Source organism: Cydia pomonella, chromosome 6, assembly GCF_033807575.1.
Source record: "Cydia pomonella isolate Wapato2018A chromosome 6, ilCydPomo1, whole genome shotgun sequence".
NCBI classification, from domain to species: domain Eukaryota; kingdom Metazoa; phylum Arthropoda; class Insecta; order Lepidoptera; family Tortricidae; genus Cydia; species Cydia pomonella.
The window spans coordinates 8,284,645-8,307,414 of NC_084708.1; the positions used below are offsets into that span (position 1 = coordinate 8,284,645).

The 22,770-nt window shown below is 37.0% G+C and overlaps 1 protein-coding gene across 2 annotated transcripts in view; it reads right to left on the reverse strand.

Moving 5' to 3' along the window:
• Window positions 1-22,770, reverse strand: part of LOC133518856 (arfGAP with SH3 domain, ANK repeat and PH domain-containing protein) — a 79,610-nt gene that overhangs the window by 22,596 nt on the left and 34,244 nt on the right. For both annotated transcript variants that reach the window (XM_061852599.1, XM_061852600.1), the window contains exon 4: window positions 12,899-13,153. In XM_061852599.1, coding sequence (XP_061708583.1) covers window positions 12,899-13,153 — 255 coding nt within the window. The remainder of the gene's footprint in view (window positions 1-12,898; window positions 13,154-22,770) is intronic.

The window sequence follows — 22,770 nt, forward strand, 5'->3', positions numbered from 1 at the left end:
AATGAAATGGTGTGGAACTTTGAGGGTTTGCGTGTAGCGGAGTGGACGACCAAGCTTTACGGGTTGGAATTAAAAATATTATTATGCCTTTTGCGATTTCGATTCTCTTTGAATATTTAATTCGATTTGCCGTGAGAATTAAGTGACACCGAGGAATCTAGGGACAATCAGGGACATAAAAAATAAGTCTGCTCTGTGCGTTGAAATTACCCTTACAAATCTTAAAACCAGTTCTATAACGGCGGATGTAAGCATCCGGTCAATATTACATTATAAAATTATAAATGAGTATTAAGTAACGCATTTCCTTGCTTTCTAAATCTCTGATACTGTTTTTTGTACGGACACCCAAATCTAGGAAATACGGCATGGACATTTAAAACCTACTGAGCTACATCATTGTTACTACGAGTTAAATAACTAAATTTCATCAGATTTTCCTCAACATCAACTTTTACCACATAACTTTGTAGCCTTTTTAATCTCAGGTGAAATGTTGTGGAAGAGTGTGCACAGGAACAAAGCAAGGGTCAGAACTGCAGCGGCCCTGCGCGGCGGGCGCAAGGCCGGTCGTCGACCTGACGCCCGTACCGCACCGGCGGTAGGGCTTCATTTCTATTTTATTTTTGTAAGCCACAAAGGCTCGCCAATCGGAATCACAGACGAACTTTTTATTAAAAAACGTCGGGGTTTCAGTAAAATATACTCGAGAGGAGTGAGGTTGAGCTGCTCTTGGTAATGAATCTCTTTGAAAACAAAAACCATTTCCATCCGTTTTTAGTGTACCATATTCAACGGTAGCATCCTAGCATCATTCTGGTTAAAGAGTGACTAAGATATAAACGTTTTGTTTTTCTCCTTTACGGCGTTGACATTTAAGGAACAAGGTATCAAGGTATCTATCTCGCCGCGAAATACTGTGGCGCCAATCATGTGGCTAGCTCGGCTGGGAAAGAGTAGGATATTTTAATTTGTAACGAGAAAAATATTATGTTCTCGTAAATCAAAGAAAATTTTGTTAATAAGCGTTACACTGATTGAAAATTTCAATCGACATTGAGATAGCAGCAAAAACGCTACCACGAAGCTAATTTACTTTCAAAGAACCATGACGCACGAGCCGAAGAATGACAGGTACTATCAACATAGTATTGTATAATCTGTATAACCTCAGCGTACTCAGACACCTAATCAAATCCTCTATCCGAACACATTATAAAGACTTTTGTCCAATAGGAGTCTTGAAATGTCTAGCATAGGTATCTTATGAAATTTATGAAAAATTGCGCGATTTCTTACACCAAGCACAACTGGACATACGCAGTCGCCTCAGTAGCGAAAACACGTGCTATTAGACGTGCTGGTATTTTAATCAGTAGCTAGTACAGTCACGTGTGAAAATACCGATACGAAAAATGTGCCAAAAATATGTATACACCACCTTAATATATGGGCAATAAAGTCGTGTATACATATTTTTGGCACTTTTTTGTATCGATATTTTCAGACGTAACCGTAAAATATTTAAGACACTGTGTATCATGACAAAAAACCACAACAGTCAACTCATTGTAACCCTTAGTCACCAATCCACTATAGAAGCTTGTCAACACGTTTATATAAATTTCAAAGGTAAATTTTCAACATAGTGCCTACAATAATTGTAGGTATTTTAATAACTTGTCGGGGATATAAATTACCGAATCAGTGTTTATTACATAAAAACTTTGTTAAGTAACTAACATTCTAGTAGACTAGACACAGTTACTAGTATTCCGCCCGCTCCGTCGTTTCCGCTGCGTCCACTCCGTTAGTCAAATGGTAAAGCGGTTTAGTTTGAGGAGAGGATCTGATTGCGGCCAGGAAATGAAACCAGCGGAGCGCAGCAACGTCGCAGGGGCTATAATACCACGTTCACGTATAACTTGTGGGTTGCTGCATTAAATACTTGACTAGCCGTGTGATGCCGGGCTGGTATATATGAAATGCTTATAGAAGTTATGATCTTATAAAACGTGCATTGTTTAGTGTCAATTTCATAAAAGATGCATCTTTAGCGGCGTCTGTGTAACCTGATTGGTTTGAGAGGATCTGAAATTAAACTTGCGGCCAGGAAATGAAACCAGCAGAACGCGGTGTTGTCGCCGCGGCGACAAACAACAATACCCACGCGATGTAACTTGTAGATCACTGGACTGAATACTGAACCAGCCGAGTAAAGCCAAGACGGAAATAAAGAATAATTATTTCTCTACATTGAAACCCGAGGACATTCATTGCTGAAGATTGACTTCAAATATTTGTTTATTTTGTTTCATCCCTAAATAAAATAAACAAATGTTTGAAGATAATTTTACACAGATAAACCTAGCCCTAGCCCCAGACTAAGCAAAGCTCGTATTATAGGTACTAGCAGGCGACAATATACTAGTAGTGTATATACGTATCTACATTGCATAACAATATAAGTCGGCTTTAACTCAACTGAAATCAATCACAATTATTAAAGAGTTCCAGTATATCTAAGGGGAAAGCCGATAAAAAGCTTACTTTACATGGTGCTTTGTAGGTTTCTGACATAGAATTTTATTGACAAGGGGAAAGAAATTTTTTATAGATTATTTTAACATTTATTGTCACTAATCAACTCTATACGAGTATATATAATACAAATCACATTCCGGCATCATAAAGATAATAGAAACAGATGAACCAACGAGGTCGAATTACTTATACCAACATACAGCTTCACGATCATAAAAATGTACATAAAAATTTACGTACATAAATCCTGAGCGTAATAAGTGACATAAAGAAAAGTCGAGTGATAAACTATGTGTGACAGATCAGTTTATAGAATCTGTATCACGCAAGGCCTTTTGGAATTGCTTTATATCTAGACCTTTGCGTGGTAGTTTCTTTCGTGATGCTGATAAAAGAACTTGTTTAGGTTCGTGGCTGGAGCTAATTATACCTGGGTTTCTTGGATAACCTAAAATGACCTAAATAATACCAAGCCCAAGATTAAAATGTTTTTTTATTTATTGACGCATTATCAGGGACCTTCTACAAGAACGGAAATAATAAGATTTGTGTCCGATACAAGGCCTGTATGCAGCATTGAGACGTACGTAGTCTGATACTAAAAAAGTTTGTTTGAGCGCTGTATATATGTCAGCGGCCTATGGTAAGATCAGGCAGATTATGATATTCCTAGGCATATCGTGAAACATGAAAATCTTTGTCTCGTTCCCTGAGTCGACGGAGCGCCGGTACCCGGGGCTCCTATTTCTGGCCAGTTTACCGTTCGGGTATCTGAAGCAACCTAACGAATTCTACCTATTTGTTTAATGCGATTACCGTTAAAACATTACACAGGAACATTAAGATCTGCCTGATCCTACGATCGGCCGCCGACATATAGACTTATAACAACGAATAGACAGAATTGATATTGAACCGTAAGCAAAAATAAAAATATTACCAAATGTGGGATTATGAAATGCAGGCTCCGTTGTCGATATCGACACGATAAATGTGAAAAGGCTTAAGCTCATGTGGGGTAAGAGACACATTTCTATTTTATTTTGATCGGGACAAGATAATTAAGAGAAATATGTAGTATGACTCCCTACAACTATTGCTTACTGTGAGACTTAGTCAATTTGTGTAATAATGTCCTATAATATTTATTTATTTCTCTTGCCTCAGTGTTTCTCTTACCCCATCTTATACAAATAGACTAGACAGCGAGAATAAACTGCATCCAATCAGCCTATCAATTCACATGGCGACCTCGTCTCGTAAAACCCTATTGATAAATTTAGACAAGACGTTGATTTGTTGTCATTCCTAATGGTGCAACGTGTCCATGAATTAAGACGAGCTGTTTGGCATCACCACGCTTTGAGTAAAAAATAGGTATTGAATAACTAAAAAACCGTTTAGTAGCAAATCCAGATAAAAAAAATCATCGTAAAGGAGAGTTTGGAACAAATTTCTTGTAAAATTTTGCGAATCCAAGACAAATTAATGAACAAGAATTTGCCATTTGGCATCGGTTGGGAATACTTACCTAAGTACCTACATTTCCTCTTTTTTTTTGATGATAAAAACACTCTTGCGTCAGTATATTTCCTTAGCTATATTATATTTATGTAAATGTACAAGAGTATTAAAACGGAATCAGTTGTTCCTATAAGGCTACCCTAGATAAATTAAGGCCAGATTTGTCGTTCTTTATGATGTTGCAAAGTGTCCATGAACTAAGAGCCATTTGGCATCGGCTGGAGATAATTTGGCATTCTAGCGAGACAGACGCATCGATTTTGCAAGCGGCAAGGTGTCAACGAACTTAACTTTCAATTTCTATGTGCATCCTAATAACTTGTTTCTACTGCGGCGCTATTTGGTTTTATGACAACTCTGGCATTTGTAAACATATGACAACTAACACAGTGTTGGTTCTTTTTCACCAATTACAGTATCATTTTGCTGATACAAATACATAGTCGTATTATATTTTCATTTAAGCTTGCCTGTCGTAATATATTTTAGACAGCGACAGGCATAAATCTTGCTTCAAATGACATTAATATACAAGGCAGTGGTGCCGAACAACTACAAAAAAACTGGAGTTAAACATACTTGGATAGCATCATACAATTGGTCAGTTTTTGTGAAACTGTGGACCATACCAATAGTATGAAGTAACTATTAGCATTTTGGATTGATTTTGAAATCGTTTCTTTGACGGCTTCGGTCATTCCTCTGACGATGGTGACATTAACAACCAAAGTAGTCCTATAAGGATAAACAGTGTTCAAAATGATCTCTTGCTCTAAAATCTGCCCCTGAATTCAGACAGATCACTTTGAACCCTGACTCGCTAATTATTTTATGCGATCAACGCAGCGTTGAACGCATACGATGAACGGAATGTAGGAAAATTACATTTGAAATCAGTACCCCTAGTATAAATTTACTCGATAGCGAGACGTGAACCAACCGCGCACCTTTAATCTTCGAATTTAAACTTCATGAGTATACTAACATTGACTATTAAACCGTAAAATTAGCTTCATATTTAATCTTACTACCCATTAAAAGTATATTGTATACCTACCTGCATCCTATCTTCATTTATTGACGTAACACAAAAAGTGTTGACATGCAACAATTTGTAAGTAATCACGTTTAGAGAAGTTATGCGTTTGAACATTTAGGTTTTTAGGCGTGCACGCTATGTAATCAAATACAATGCGCAACGAGTCTTGGATTACAGTGGTAACATGATCGCTTGCTTGAAATCGGACTAAAAACTTCCATGTAAGGAAACTTCTGGCATTACATGTTCAGATTTTGATAGAACATTTGTCGCAGCCATATTAAAAGTCAAGGGAAAAACAATAACACACACACACACACACACACACACACACACACACACACACACACACACACACACACACACACACACACACACACACACACACAGAGAGACACAACAACAACACGTGTTAACAGAACAGAACAGAAGAACAGAACAACAAAGTAGAAGGTATTGCTTTAAACGCAATAGAGATTGACCATAAAATAGAAATGTATGTAGGTATTCGTATCGTTTTTCCCTAGCTATTTTGCATGGTAACAAGGGTGAAGGGGGGTAAGGGAATCAACATTTTTTTGCTCGGGGTAATACGTATGAGAAATCCCTAATACAAGTGTTTCTCTAGTCCCGGAGTTTTTTTTTTACCCCATCCAACCTTAGGTTGAAAGGATTGCACAAGAACACCAGTCCCCACCACAAGTCATCATCATACATTGAGACGGCTAAGATGCTGAATATCTGAAAATGCGATCTAGGTAATCTAACGCCTAATAGATAATAAAGGCGTGTTTCGTTGGATATTTATGAGCATCTTGACCGCTCCGATCAACGAACACAAATAACTATCGAAGTCTGACTGGAGCTCAAAAACTACCCCACGGGAATTGTGGCGCGAGCGACATGCTGACAACGTCAAATATTGTAATGCCAATGTAGAGGTTTGACATATAGAATTATATTTTCAATCAAAACTTTTATTGGCCAATCACAACTTTTTTTTTTAATAGCGGGAAACGGTGTGTTGTGTAATATTGAAAGCTGCGGTACATATTTTACACGTGAAAAAGTATGTAGTACATATTTTACACGTGAGGTTTTCTTATACCGAAACGTGATCTCTCGTGATTTCCCCCTTTTATTAATTTCAGTAGGTTGTATTTATTGTTTCTATATATATGTCCAAAATACGCTGCTTTTCTTTTCTTAATTGTTGATACAACCTCTAGATCTTTTTTCATGATTTCTAAAACTCTGATATTAGTTATCCTATCAGTCCATTTTATTTTGAGCATCCTTCGATAAATCCACATTTCAAAAGCCCTTAGCTTGTTGATTAAATTCTTTTTCAAGGTCCAGCTTTCGGAACCATACATAAGAATTGGGATGATGTAACATTTAACCATTCGCCACCTCAGTTTTAGGTTTATTTTTCTGTTAGTTAGAAGTTTCCTCATTTTCTGAAATGTGTTTCTGGCTATTTCAATTCTCGTCCGGATTTCCTTCTCTGATTCCCAGTTTTCATTTAACCAACAACCCAGGTACTTATAGCTTTTTACTCTGTCTATTATTTTGTTATTTAAGGATAGTGGTGTTAATGTTTCTGAAATTGGTGTTTTACTAACAATCATGTGTTTTGTTTTATTTGTGTTTATCCTCAGTCCATATTCCAAAAGTGTGTTATTCAGTCTTTGCAGCATTATTTGTAGGTCTTCAGGGTTAGTAGCTAACAAGACGGTATCATCAGCGTAGCGAATGTTCTGTATGAGTTTGCCATTTATACGGATCCCAAGGTTAAAGTTGGTCAAAAGCATTTCTGAAAATCACCTCCGAGTATAAGTTGAATAAGCAGGGTGACAGGATACAGCCCTGCCTTACGCCTTTCTCTATTTGGACTTCTTCAGTCAAAATGTTATTAATTTTGATTTTGGCTTTTTGTTTCCAGTATAGGTTCTCTATAAATTTAATGTCGTTGCCATCTATTCCAATCGATTTTAATATATTGATTAATTTAGCATGATTAACGTTGTCAAATGCTTTTTCGAAGTCGATAAAGCACATGTGAACATCTACTTTAACATCTATACATCTTTGTACCAAAACTTGGACTGCTACCAAAGCATCTCTAGTACCTAGTCCTGCTCTAAACCCAAATTGTGTGTCACTTATGTTTTCTTCTATTTTATTGCAGATTCTTTTTTGTATGATTTTTAGAAATACCTTCAGAAAATGACTCATAACGCTGATCATCCGATGATCGCCGCAGCTTTTGGCATTGGCCTTTTTAGGTAATGGTGTGAATATTGACAAGAGCCAGTCTTCAGGGAGCATATTGTCTGATAGATAAAATTTGTTAAATAATGCAACCTTACAACGTATGCAGGATTATACGCGGTTTGCGTATACCGGCCTTTGTGATGATCGCAACGATGGGTACAGTAGAAAAAGGCAATAACTAAAGTTTGTGAAATATTAATTTGCTACGATTCTCTGTACTATGTTAAATAATAAAATTAATAAATGATGTTTTTGTTAAATTCTGATTAATTTATTGTTTACATTCACGTAAATAAAATAGAATAATAAAAGCAAACCGAAACATTCGTGTAATTAAGAATGGTAATAGAAAATATTTACAATATTTATATTTATTACTTTACAAGAAAAAAAATCAAAAACTAATCAAGCGACGTATCTCTTCCTATATAAATTCGTCATTATTTTATGTGCTCATTAAAAAAAAATTAACACGCATAATTTTGATGAATGAAAATTGTCGCCACCTTTTTGGTTTATCTAAGACATAACGATGGCGTTTACTTATACTAAAAAGACGTTATCATCTTAGATTAATGCCTCAACTATATTTAGATTTTTTTTTAAATAAATAGTTCGACCTCATTCCAGACCAGTATTTAAAATCCTGGAACAAGTTTTCAGAATTAACAAATAAAATGAAAGTATCTTACATTACAATTAAATACAAAATTCCGAATGCGCAATTTTATTATAATCAGATATACCCTTTTAGAGTTATATGTACCTAATGGAGAATAGTCATAATAATCGAGACAATGCATGTCCCAATATGGCTGTCATACGCATTGCAATCCGGGATTCAAGTGACGCATTATGCAATTATGATTGCTTTGTGATTATTTATTATAATTATAAATAACAAGGCACAAACGATTATTTACTTTATGAATTTAATGAAGCAGGGAGTGAGTTTATTGTATTAGGGAAAAGTAATGTTTAAAATATATAACTGATACCTAAACATTATTCAATTTCCTTATACATCTGCAATAAACATCTATGAAAATCGAGAAATAATTACACCCAAGAGCAATAAAACGGTCAAGGGTAACAAATAAATCTCAAGAGTATCAAAACTAGGAAACAAACTTTTACATATGTACAAATGAAGGAAAAACACCAGCTACATACTAATCATAGAGAGAAATGAGGACACACCGTTCGATTGGTTCAATGAATTGCTAAAATAAGATGCACCAGTTCTATGGTATGGACTCTGCATTATAAAGTTACCAGACCACCCAAGAATCAAGAGCGTCTATCGCCGAACATAGTCGATATTCGTTTTAATACACAGAATGTTATAACCGAAATCTGCGAGATGGCAAATACACAGGGAGTATTAGACCAACCCCGAAATCGCGAAAAAATTAACTTACTTAACTATACGGATGTTTAGACGTCGATATCTCGGGGTTGGTCGAATAGTAAATCTTTTTACTAGGTATTACCACCTCCTGCGGACTCACGATGTGTGTATGATCAATTTGGGAACCCACAAGCGCCGCAACAAGCATTTACGACAGATGGTGTGGCCAATGATGACCTCAGAATATGGCTTAGAGTCGAAAATAGACCTTGCAGATCTGTCCTGTAAAGAACTAAGCTGTGGGGACAGGCAACGCCATTGTATTATTGTATACCATCCCACACCAATTCTTATCCCTTGCACATGCACGTGATTTGTTTTTATTTTGCTTGTTTGTTCTAGTGGGTAAGTGAGCCTTGCTATCAAAACTACACTAATTACTTACATACACCACAGCACATATCATGTTTACTGAATTGCTGATAGAGAACCATTAAAGCTAAGCACGCGATACAATTATATGCGCTAATGATGTACTTTATTGTAAATAGTGGCATAATTATCATTATGAATGAAGTGTAGTGAGATAAACGTGTTTCCCTAGACAATGCGGGTATATTCAGGTCGGTCATTCACACATGACTAATTTAAATTGCTGAATATAATAATCACGATAACTTAGTTTTATACTAATACATCGAATATGTATGTATTACAATAAAATTTGTACCTACTTCAAAGCACGTGGCTAAGATTTATAAGAAAACAACAAGTTTTTCTGAAACCTGTAGTAATTTTCTTATAAAACCTGCTGAAGTTTTCACCTGCTCTACTCTATAGGTATATTATAACCTAATTAAGAAGCACTAAGTCCTTCTTTCAGTTAGGTTTTGAACTACGAGTATAGGAATCGCGCCGTCCATTAGTACCTACCTAATAAAATTGTACTACCTACCTATACTTTTGTGAAGTCCTCAATCAACATTGAAGTTTCGTAGAAGCCCCAAACCATCTTCTGAGGAAGCCTGTGGGGCGGGCATGGGAAAAAAGCTGGCTGAGTTGTTAGGCAGTGAAATATGTAGAGCGTTTATATCGTGAGTGAAGCCTAATGAGTGGGCCGTATTATGGGCCCCGGGGCGCGGTTAGCGGGGAGTGGCAGACACAGACATATACATCTTAACACTCTGCATAGACGAAGGGGAGAAGACGTCCTTGCACATCCTCCCAAACAGATTGTCCTGCCCTAAATGCGCACTCATAACGCACTTCTGGATAGATATTAAACGCCTACATTTTAGCTCAGATCCTGCAGCTGTTCAAAGTTGCAGGGCTTGATCGAGAACTGTTTAAGTTTACTGACACTATATGTACAGAGAGCTGCAAAATTGCATGAACACGTTATGAATGGAATGAAATGGAATTTCTGCAGCTAATTGTAGGTAAGAACTGCGATATTGCGGTACTGCGATAATGGTAGATTAAAGTGACCCAAAAATGCCCAATTTATAAGTCACTATAAATGTTGTATCGACTTGTAAAAGAGCCTACTTGCAGAATACATTTTTAAAGTTGAATTTTTTTGACAATGTGCTCAAGTTTCTTTAAGTGATTTAGCATTTTTCATTACGGTTTTTATTTGACCAACGATGAAGAATTTGACCTGACTACTGGCGAAGAAGATTAGAATGACTCGATTACATATATTTGATCAATTTGTCATGCTCTATCGTTGCTAGACGAAATATACTTATATACGAAATATACCAATGATATAATGTAAAAGTATGTCTTTAACAAACAACACGTGTGGTGGTAATGGTTTTGAAATTTGTATCCTTTTGGAAAGCTTTATGCCACGGATGGTCTACTGGTTCCTAGTATATGTCTGTGAACACACATAGGTAGAGACCAACAGGTCCGTACGCTTGGAAGCCAGTGCAAATTGCGCACTAACCATTAATTGCCCGGCTTTCTTCCTTGCCTGAAGCTTAAGCTAAGTGCTAGTCCGGTGGATTTATTACCGAGACCGTCAGTTTTTGTTTTGTACGTGATCTGAAAGCTATAGCTTAATTAGTTTTCTCTTTGAAAGATCGGTTGCCTTAGTCAGTTACGGGGATATTCCTTGGAAATACGACCAGGGGTTCTGGGAAACCACTGAGCATGTGGAAGATCTCCGATTACAGGTGAACTGATCACATCAAACAGGTACAGTGGTGAATTTTGTGACGTTTTTATGGTAAAAACTAGCATATGTCTATGTCCTACAGGTTCTAATAACTTATCGATATCGAGTCACCTCAAACATTATTACACATTAACACAAATGCATACATTTTTTTTGAAGATGAGAGGGAATAAATATTATGACTCAGACAGCTTCATTTCTGTAGAAAGTATAAAGCTCTACGCTTCGTATGGCGTCAGCCGTATACCCAAAGCCTTAGGCCAAATTTCGATAGCATAGACCAGTTCCCGTTATTTATACGATGGTTTCCTATTTAGGGAAATTATCAAGGATTTAAATACAAGGTCATAGAACAGGTATGTAATTAACTTTCGTGAGCACAGATTTCGATCTTCGCATGAACTTGAACTATCGCTGGAAGTACTTCATTTGCTAAATTAATTGAATTAGCATAAACATGTCAATTATACGACTTATGTTCCGATATTTTTTGGGCGTAGTAGGCCCATATATTGCCCGTCTTTTACTGATTATGAAACATGAACCCAGCCATGAAATACCAAAAACATGGGAAACTTCATTGGCTAAAGAACCGTTATGCCTTCTATTCGTTAGTTTGACGTTGGCTCCCTAATAAAGCAGATCAGAGTATGGCCTACATATTTAGCCCAAAAAATAAAAATCTAATTTGTTTACACCACGTACACGACAGACGTACGCAATAAAATAAATGGAAACGTTACATCGGAACTAGGTGGGTCGGATGTAGGTTAAACGCTGTATAAAAAGTTTAAAACGTCCGGCAGTCACTAGCAACATACGATAAAAATAACAGCTTTTATGTTTAATTTGTTGTTAGCAGGAAAGCTCCAATGCACTTTTCTGCTTCGAAACGAGGTTGCCGAGTAAGAGTTTTATTTTTAATTCAGAAGCGGGAATAAACGTCAAACTATAAGTTTTATAGACGTGGCAGTTGTCATTCAGTTACGTTTTAAGGCAAAACTTTTGCTGCAAAAGATGCCATTTCGTCAGTCAATAAGGGGATCTATAATTGCATCCTTATGCTAAGAGTACCTTCTTATCAGTCGACGTTGTCGACAAAATAGTAGGACCTCTTGTCTGAAAACACTAATAATATGTGGCTTGGCCGTTTCGTTACATGAACTATTGTAGGAACCTAAAACAAAAAAGTAATGAATAGTGTAATTTTTCACCTTTTGGCCTATGTGACGGTAACGGTTTCTAAGGTAAGACGGTAAGAAGGCAACATATTTTCAAAAACGTGTAGATTTATTTTTGTAATCTTAGACATCTAATTTGTAAGTTCCTTAATGGAGGTATAAATTTACGAAAACATTACCTATACTGTCGTAAAATTCTAAACGCCTTGTCTATTTATAAATGAATATTGCTGAAATCCCGACCTCGTTAATATTGAACGACTTTTCTCCAAAGAGATAATCAATCATTTCGTTACGTATGCGTTATGCACTTGCATCAATAAGATACCTTGACTTAAATTTATGGGTCCTATTTACTCTGAGGCATAACACAGGATAGAAGATTAATCATCCAGAGCTTGAATTTGGAAACCTGTGGGTGATCAATAACTTCAATAAGGCAATTAATTACCCTTGTGATAATAACTCGCTATTCTGCGATATTTGCTATTTCGATTACTAAATATCGATGCGGACGTAGTGTCAAATATTATGTATAACGATCTTTTTGAGTGCTTGTTCATATTTATATTTTAAATCGTAAATTGATCTAGTAGGAATAATCGCTGTCAGATATATTTCTATTGAACAGAATGCTCAAAAATCACTACAATCAAACATGATTATGCACTCCAATCCAACGATTTGGCAACTTCATAATATAATGAACATCTTACGCGTTACGTTACGATATATTTAATAGCGCTTCGTTGTCATACAGCTAAGTATTTTAAATCACTGACTCAGATATTACTTACCTCACACATCTGCAACTGAAACAGCCTCCGTTCCTTCTCCATCTCGTCTGCTATCTCCGCGGGAGTGACCTCGCTGCGAATGAGACCAGCTTCCTTCGCCTGCGATTTCTTCTCTTTCTCAATCTTCAGGTACTTGGACTCGTAGTCTTTGGATGCTTTGTCGAATGGCCTCTTTAGATCGCCTTTGACCCCTCGGAGGTCACCTTTTAGAAGGCTGTCCACCGGGAACATTACTATGTTGTTAATGTTTTGCATCTGTGGACAAAATTAAATTTATTAGCTTAAATGGTTACTGGATGCATTACTTTTTACTCTCTAGTTATATCATATGGGGGCACGTAAAGTGTATGATGTAACTGATATGGTAGCCACCCTTCACCTTGTCTTACCCTAAATCGGAGCTGATACCGATATATCAGCGTTTAGTGAGCACGCTGGAGCTCCTAATAGCTGAAACGATATAGGATCTACATTTTCAGAAGTTCATTCTCAATATGTAACGGACGTGAGTGTTACGACACAGCCTAGTTCCGATTTCTGATATAGTTTTGGAAAGTGCTTTTGGTCTCAGGTTGATGCCGTACACTCCATTCAGCATTTCGTTTTAGAGAAATATTGTATAGTATAAGGTAAAAGACCAAGTCCAAGATATTTTTTTACAACTAAGATTACTTATTGCGAGTGCATAGCCGTAAACGAAACCATGATTTATTCACGGCACTAAAATATGTATGTAGCCGCAGAATAAAACGGCTTTGTGCACCAGACATATGCAATTTCCAGTCAAGCAAACAGTAATTTGCCAGCAAGCACAATTGTCTGGAAGCGTCGCCTAGGCGCAGCCACAATACGTTGCATAACGCTTGCATTCCAGAAGCGTCGCGCTGTTGGCTTAAGGCGTATGGCGTATACGACCGCAAGATGTTATTTTTAGGGAGAGATATGTTCTCTATTCTCTCTAATAAAACAGTAAAAAAAAGTTTTAAAAAAATGTGTGAAACTTTATTGTTTATAATGCTGTAGAGGCTGATAGAAATATATCGTCACATCGTGTTGTAATACTACTACACTAGTGATACATAAACCGAGATCGTATGAGGTATGGAATGGATGCGCCTTAACTCAGTGTTGCTTCACTCTGCAATTTGGAATGACAGTTGCAAATAAAATGCCCGTATAGGCGCCAAGCACCGTGAACTGAATAACGATGCCAATTCATATGCAGGTGTAGCATTTGGAAAGGAAACAGCCATTTCTATGAGCTCCGGGCGAGAATTGCGAAGTCTAATCGACCGCCAACTCTAAGTAAACCTTCTATGAGCTCCGGGCGAGAATTGCGAAGTCTAATCGACCGCCAACTCTAAGTAAACCAAATTCGCGAGACTGAGTCATTCCAATCGCTTAAAAACTCAGAAGAACCAATTCAATATTCTTGTAGGTAGGGCAACTCCGAATTTCTTCTAGAAAGTCTTTGCTTCTTTCTCCTTGCTTCTTCCGGTTGGCGACGTCTATCTCTGCGAAATCCGTATATGCCGACAGCCGGTGTCTACTACTTTTTGGCACGTCTTCGAGTCTCCTCATTTCACTCTGTCGCGGAGATATAGGTACAACACTTTAAGACAGATTCATTTGCTACAATGCTACATTAGGTGTGTCCACGATTGGAAGTCACGTAACTTTGGTTCGTCCAATAATATCACTGGCCCGCGTTCGCCCATCCAATGGGAATACACGGCTAGATATTTACTTCAACATCAGTGAATGAAAATCTTAACTTTGTCCCCACGTTTGCACGTTTTCATCTCATTTTAGACCGTTTATTTTGTATCTCACAAGTATTTTTAGCATCTTACGTAACATTCTAAATAAACAGACTGCATACAGCGCATACCTACATCATGGCTGCCCCTAATGCACTTTTAATATTTGGAGCACGGTTGAAGTAGCTCTTATTCTTGCTACATAAAATATGGGAAGTATTGAGAAACTGGCCTAAAATAGCTATGAACCTAATAAACTTTGTAAATGAACTTAAAGGGTCTGGGTGTAAATCTTTTATGAACTCGAGCGCAGGCGAGAGGGAAACCAGTATAGATGCTTTTTCAAATATCGCATTCTTGTTTCGGACCCCGAGTTCATAGTTACACTGGTTCTACTCAAAAAGTAAAGGGTAAATACATGGCATATTATGGAACCAATGGAGTGAAAGCGTCCGTCAGTCGAGGGGAGATAAAGGGTTGTTAGAACGTACAACATAATGAAGCCCTTCCTGGACATTGTTGTCAACCTGCTAATTATTACACGTCGGGCAAATGGTTTGTAAAATGTCGCGATTTAATCGAGTGGAAATTAGCGTTAAAATTATAAAGCATAGGTTGTCAACCGCTGGGTTTATGGGGGCATTTTGACAGTAGATAACGGAAATGAGAGGTGTGTCATATGATTTAACATTTTATTTAAAGGACCCCGGGCCTAAAGTATGGAAAATGTGGTTTCAGTTAAATGGGCTGGAATTTTGATATTCTGTAGACGTCAGTACTCTGAACAAAAGTCTCTATGGGTGCTACCACGGTTTCCGAGACCCGTTCAAAGTTACGACTGATTTTATACCCTCCTACGAGTTGAGAAAACAAAAACAATGAAATGTAAAATTAAATTAAAAGAAAACCCGCGTCAGAGTAAGTAATCAGTCTATATGCAATACAATATTCTTTATTTGCACACCTATAAAAGAAAAATATCTATCAAAAAATCTATATTTACATTTTTTAAATCTTACAGTTTTAACTTGTTATGTCTTATGTTCTATTCATTGATATTCGCACAGTCCAGAATGTAGTTCAATAGGGCTGTACTCGGGTATTTGACATCTTGTTGATGTCGTGCATAACCCAGGTACCATACGACGCTGGCGACATGAGCACAACAACCTATAGTTCTAGCCCCAGTTTTGCACATACAATAATATGCTAAAATAGGTTCATCCTCCTGCGTTTCGTTTTGAAACGCTATCCACAATTGGTGTTTCACTGCGTTTCGGAAACTTGAGCGTATTCTTAAACGGATTAGACCATGCTCATTTAGTTCATCGAACTCAAAAACGTCATTATTGTCCATGAGCAGTTTGTCTTGTATGTATGCGGGACTTAAATTGATTTGGTAAGTACCAATAGTCAGTTCCTTTAAATAAGCCATGTCGAGTCTGGAAAACTGTGGAAAATTGTTTTCATTCAAAATGTTCCAATTGCCGTTACGCCTACGAAGGTTATTTTCAGCTTTCACTCGAGCTTGCATTAAGTTAACGTCATGGATCCTATTCAGTAACTCCCGAGCTAATGGAATAGTTACATCCTCGACGTGTACTTGTCACACTTTACTAGTGTAGCGCTCGTCTGAAATGCAATATTTGATAACACATAAGTAACCATACTTGTATAATGTAGGCATCTTATTACTCATGCATAATTCTCTAATAATCTTGACGTGGCGCTTCTCACGCTACTAACCGTAACGCGGCACAAACCCCTTATCTCCACGATGCAGTGAAATTGCACACTGGAATCGAGCACCGCAATCATACTCCGCTTTATCACCAGAAAATGCTAGATATTACATTTTATCGCTCTTATCTCTAAGTATCTTTTCTCCCGCAAGGTCTGACGGATCAATAGACGTCACCTGTTGCTTATATTGGGCATCGTAAAGAGAGAAAAAGTCATATGATGATGGCGTTAGGGTTTTTGCAAGTTATATATCAAATAAGTTTGTGTGGTCTCTAATCTAAACCAGAAAATAGAACCGACTTAATACTACGATAACAAGTAGAAATCATCATTTTCACAAAAACAAAAATCAAACCTCTAACGTCATATCATGAAGCGATTGCGGATGATCGTTAGTCATTGCTTGTTATGAAATATGAGATGCTAAGAAACGACAATGATGCGTCATTTGCATTAAATCTATGTATAGGTACGTATAAGGTAGGTTTGGTTTGCTGGTAAGTAGACATTGACACAGACATGGGTCCTTACACTAGGCCTTTGTCATAGGTGGACGACAAAGGCTGCGACGTCACTGCTAACGATTACTGTCTCTTGTAATGATATCGCGTAAATCAAATTGCATAAATATTTGTTCTATGTTATGCGTATTAGTCACATAACCGCACGTTAATATTTTTTACTAAAGAAGGCATTACCATTTTTAAGCAACTGTAACAGCGACAAAATAAATAAATCACGGTCATAACCGTACCTTCAATCGGCAACGGGACGCAGGAGGCATTATCTTAAACCTAGTTGTTGCATTTTATCTATGAATGATATTGAACTTCGAGAAGATTTCAACACACGATAGTCAGACCTTCCACGTTTTGCGCAAAATTAAGCGTTAAATCAATTCATCAAAACGTATAGTTGAGGTTCGCGCAGCGCATCGCCTTGACGCTTCAATAAGGACAAGGGGTAACCTAGGGTATAAGTGCCATCTCAACCTTGACAGAAACATAAAGGAGCTGTTTGTTAAAGTGTTTTGGAACAAAGGATATTCTCTCCAGAGACAATGCCACTGACATGCGATACCGGCTAAGAAACTTAATAATAATTGCTAAGTGCAGTCCCGACTTGAGATGAGTCAACTGCTTTTCAAACTTGTTATCGGAATTACTCTTGCTTAACCTAATTGACGAGAAAATAGGTATTATAGACATTCCTTAAAATACTACTTACTTTGAAAGGTTCAAAAACTTTTATTTAGGTAGTAAAAAACTAAAACACTGATGGTAAATATTAAACCTGTTAAGTAGTAAGTTACCTACAAAGATAATCTCCAAAACTCTGTACAAACTTAAATACAACGCCAAAATGTAGGCTCTCAGCTTTCGGATGCAAGAGAGGAAAATATTTGCTTGTCAATCAGTCCAGTACTGTGACTCAAAAAGTTATCGGTTACAGTTATGTTACAAATGACAAATACACGAACGTTTGTTGTCAACGCACGATCGTCGTTAAGTGTACACTTAGCACATGCCTTTTCCACGGCGTTCGAAGCAGTTTTTGCGCACGGCAATATTTCTAGTTAATGAAATGTTGATGTAACAATGATCATTGTTAGGAATGAGAGCACGTGCGGCTTTATGCCTCTCCATTGTATGTTAAGTGGGTGTCACACGCTCAAGATGATATTAATATGTTTTGCAGAACGAACATTATGTCTGGTTTCGTAATTAATCGTTTACGAGTGAGTAAAGAGGCGGTTAACCCAGTTTGGTTTTCTTTTCGTATGAAAGTAAAAGGCTGGGATGCTTTAAATTCTCTCTTGAAGACTTTACAAATAAAATTGTAAAATGTTATTTCGCTAGTCCGATCTGTTATTTGTTATTTACAATTAGTATTAGAAACGATTTTGAGTATATATATTTGCGATTGACGATTTTGAACGAATTTAAGGAATGGCCCCGTTTTAGTTCAAATAATTAATTTAAGGAAGCAATTTTTTTTTTATATATTTACTAGATTTATATGATTTGTTTTTTCTGACGCCGAACACCATTATTAATTATATGATCCTTACAGGAAAACTTGTTATGGCACCAATTATCTACGAACTTGTATTTTTCTTAGCCTTACAAACTAAATATTCATTTCGACAATACTGTTCCGACGCCCAAACAGACAAAAAATATGTACTTATGACTCATGTTTATATATTTAAAAAAAAAACAAGCATAATGCCCAATCCAATAACCGCTTCATAATTCATCTGCACATTTTCAAACACGTCATAGCACAGCCCCGGGTTCGAAGGACAAAGGATTGCACGCCATGTCAAGGGCAGGCCGAGGATTCTGCGCACAAAAGTTCGGGGCCTTGCAGCCGAGCTGTCAAACAAGCCGAAATGTATCAAACGAATACTGAGGTCAGAGGTGTAATGGCGAAGTCGCATTAAGTACACATTCGGTATTTTACTTTTTAGCAATAGAGTCAATTGAGTTATACTACCCGCAATTCAAAATTTCAAACCGACGACCTCTTTTTCTTACAGGCAGAATAAGACGCTTATAAGCGGCCTAAAAATAAACCCGGGGGTCGTATATCGTGATAAGAATGCTCAGTATATGTTCTCCTCGATTTTGCTGTATTTATCTGATACAATGTAAGCGCTTTGTATTCTCGTAGCGTAGCTTCCTTCCGTCATTTATAATAGCAATATTGACAAAAGAAAGATGAATGTCCAAGAGAATTCATAAGCAGCATTTCCGGGCGTCCCAGCATATGACAAACAAAATATTTTCACTCAATAATTTTAAGAGTCCTGTGCGTTTGGTAAATGAATTAGATAGACTGCCCTTTAATTAGAATTTTGAGATTAAGTGTGGAAACAATTAAATCAGTATATGCTCCACGAATTGTTCATTGCAGCCGATTATTTGCATTTGCGACGCAGACTACCGCAACCACATATCTACATTTTAAAATCATGTGTTGAAAATATTTTTATTTCATAATTCGAAGATTCCAACATCGTAATTGAAATGAGGCTGTAATTTTATATTATTAAAGTACACGTATGAATGGCCAATAATGGTTTTGAAACATCAGCAATGGTTTATTCTGCGGTTGTGTCACCAACCAACCAAGGTCTGTTTTTCCAAAGATTCGTTATCATCATCTACCTAGCGGTGACCCGGCTTATTTCCCCGGCTCGTGGGAGGGAATTCGCTTTTCGATTAATTCCATGATTCCCAAGAATTGGCGTAGGTTTTTAAGAAAGCGACGGCCAACTGACCTTCCAACCCAGCGGGGAAACTAGGCCTAATTAATACGTACGTACGAAATACGTAGGTATCAGGACTAATCCAATATTTCTATCTCCTTGCGATGTTTTCCTTCACCGAAAAGCGACTGGTAAGTGGTAAGTATCAAATGATGTTTCGTACGTAAGTTTCAAAAATCTCATTGGTACGAGACGGTGTTTGAATCCGTCACAACGTTCAAGCCACATCCGTATTCATTTTAAATAGCCGGGATGTTGCCGATGATGAACACGTCCAGTAGGCAATCATCAAATTACTGTGATGAGACGCAAAATATTTTAAGGCCAGAAACCATTAAACCAAACTGTAATTTGTCATTTTTCTGTCGTGATTTTATGAAATAGTCTTAAAATAGTAGAGCCAGGTGTAATTTTAGGCAAACCATTCAAATAAACGAGTAAAGTACTGTCAATTGGTTTTGTGATCTGTTAAATGCGTGTTTTTTTTCTACCTTCGAAATACATCTCTTATGATGGCATTATAATAAAATTTAAAGTATTGCTGATTGACGAAAGGTAAAATATATGATTGAAACATCCAATTTCAAAAATCGAAGATTTATATTTTAATATTGTTATTGGAATGTCTGTAAGCAATGTGCTGGTTCGTTCGATGTACAAGGCCAGCGAAGATCAACAGACACGCTCCCGAATCAGTGTAGCGTAACTGGCAAGGTAACAATACTGGATCATCGCCGTGACCCATTTGCAAGTAAATCTGCGCCCACGCAATTTGCGTCAGCGGTTAACGTTTCGAATGTCGAACGTTCCAAGAAGGACGATACATAAAACAGCTATTAACCGATGCAGTTAATTTTCGATTAACGTATTGGAGCTTCGCTTACTTCGCTTTGGTTTCGCTGGGTTTGAAAGAAACTGGTATAAACCAATGAGATTTACGGAACCTATGTACGAGGAAAGGCAATATGTAGGTACATAAAACGGTTATTGTTTAATACCTCGCGCGGGTAATTTTCGTAAACATATTGGAAGAACCTTGCTTTGGTTTCAATTCTTCGGAGTCTTGGATTCGAACTGGAACCAGGTTCATACTCGCACCAATACTCTTGCAACCAAAGAATGAACCAGTACCAGGTTTTCAGTAAGTAATACAAGGGATGTGAAGATAAGGAATCGGATTGTCACTTATCATAGTTTGTATTTTGCAGATCAGATAACTGTAGCTTTTGCCTGGGCCAATTTTTGCGTAGCGGAATCCTGGCTCTTTTAGAAACCAACCGAAAAAGCGCTAATAAGGTAGGAGAAGGACGAAGGACACACAAGCTATTAAAAAGCTTAAAGTATTGATTACGGATGTCACGAATATTCGCATCATATTAAACATTCGCTCTCGTCGACACAGGCAAGGGTACGGGCAGTGCCCGCAAACTTTTTTCAAGTTATACATTTTGACCAGAAAACAGCATTTTTCAACACATCCCGATCTAAGGTAACATGCGTTTTATGTAGTTTTTTTTCTTCTAATTATTCATGAAAATAACAACTATATATTCCCTAACATTCGTGTATACGCATTCGGACACTCGGATTCGCATTCGCGAATGTGAAGAATGCTACATTGGTGACATCACTGGTATTGATACCATTTGGCCCAAAAAACAAAATTATCCATTCGGCTCATTTATTCATTTCCACTGCCTAAAGGTTGCCTGCAAGAAAGAGATCACTTTTTAACAATAAGATTGCCTGTTGTTTGCCTATACTTGACTAGTTCCTGTATTCTCTGTATTATTTTCTAGTATTGATGAAGTTTGCATGTGCAATAAAGAGTGTTTGTAGTACCTAATAAAATAACATACCTATGTTATTTTCTATTTTTCAACAAGCATAAGTGATATAGGTATTTTGTCCGACTTCCAAGATATACATCATCAAATAACACGAATACCTAACAATTCTTAGCACCGCATCATTCGCGTCGGAATTACTTAATAACAAAATTTCAAATTCCAGCTCTGGTATATATCTACAAGTCCGCGATATACATCCGTTAACCGACATTAGAGACCAGTGAATACCGGTACTTGGCAATAGGAGAGTTGACAATTCAACCGATGGATCAGTCGATGATTTTATAAATGGAGCTCTCCTGGATAAACCTTAACGCACGTGCAATTGTACGAGTATATATATGTATTTATCCTTGTTTTTTCATATATATGTATATATTTATTACACTCATAGTCATAAGGTATAATTTAACATAGTAATAGTATTTATGTAGAAATTTTACTTCGCTCAAAGGTTACGGTTTTTTGTTAGACATGCACCCAACTTGACGCTTTTCTGTTTTGCCTTATGGTTGACTAGTAGAGAATAGTGGCATTAAGTCCGCCTGTTGTACTCTTTTTTTATGTGCAAAAAAGGTTAAATGAATAAATAAAACTAAAATAAGCACGTTACACAGCTATCAAAGAAGAACGTTATCGAGTTATAAAAAGGGATACTTAAATAATTACTGATATCATAAAGAACAATAAAATTAAGTTTTTGGCAAAAAAAAATTTTTATCGCTGACTGTACTTTTTTTTCCACAGGCAACTAATACTCATCGAGACAATTCTAAAAACCCCAAAAACAATTAGGTTGCGTTGTTTTATCACAGAGTTCCTATGGCTACCTCCTGTCTCCATCATCAGATCAGCTTGATGGCACCATAATATTGCATTGTCACCCGACTTACATATGCATGCAAATTTTCAGCTCAACCGGAAACCGGGAAGTGGATCAAATTTAACTTGCAAGATTTGTCCCATACCTACATACTAACAGGGCAAGTTAAATAAAAGCTTGTAATAAAAAAAAAGAAGCCGGCCAGTGTAGCCAAAGAGATTACTTGTAGCTATACGTAGCAATAGGACCATAATTGTGTATGGCGTGTATGGCAAATTCTCAATATCAGCTATCAGCAGCCAGGACGTCGGTAAAAAAGTTGCCACCAACAATTCCATTAATTAAATATGAAGATAGCCGGTCCTTAATAATACTAGGCTCTGTCAATAACAAACACGCGATAGGTAACTTTATCATTATCG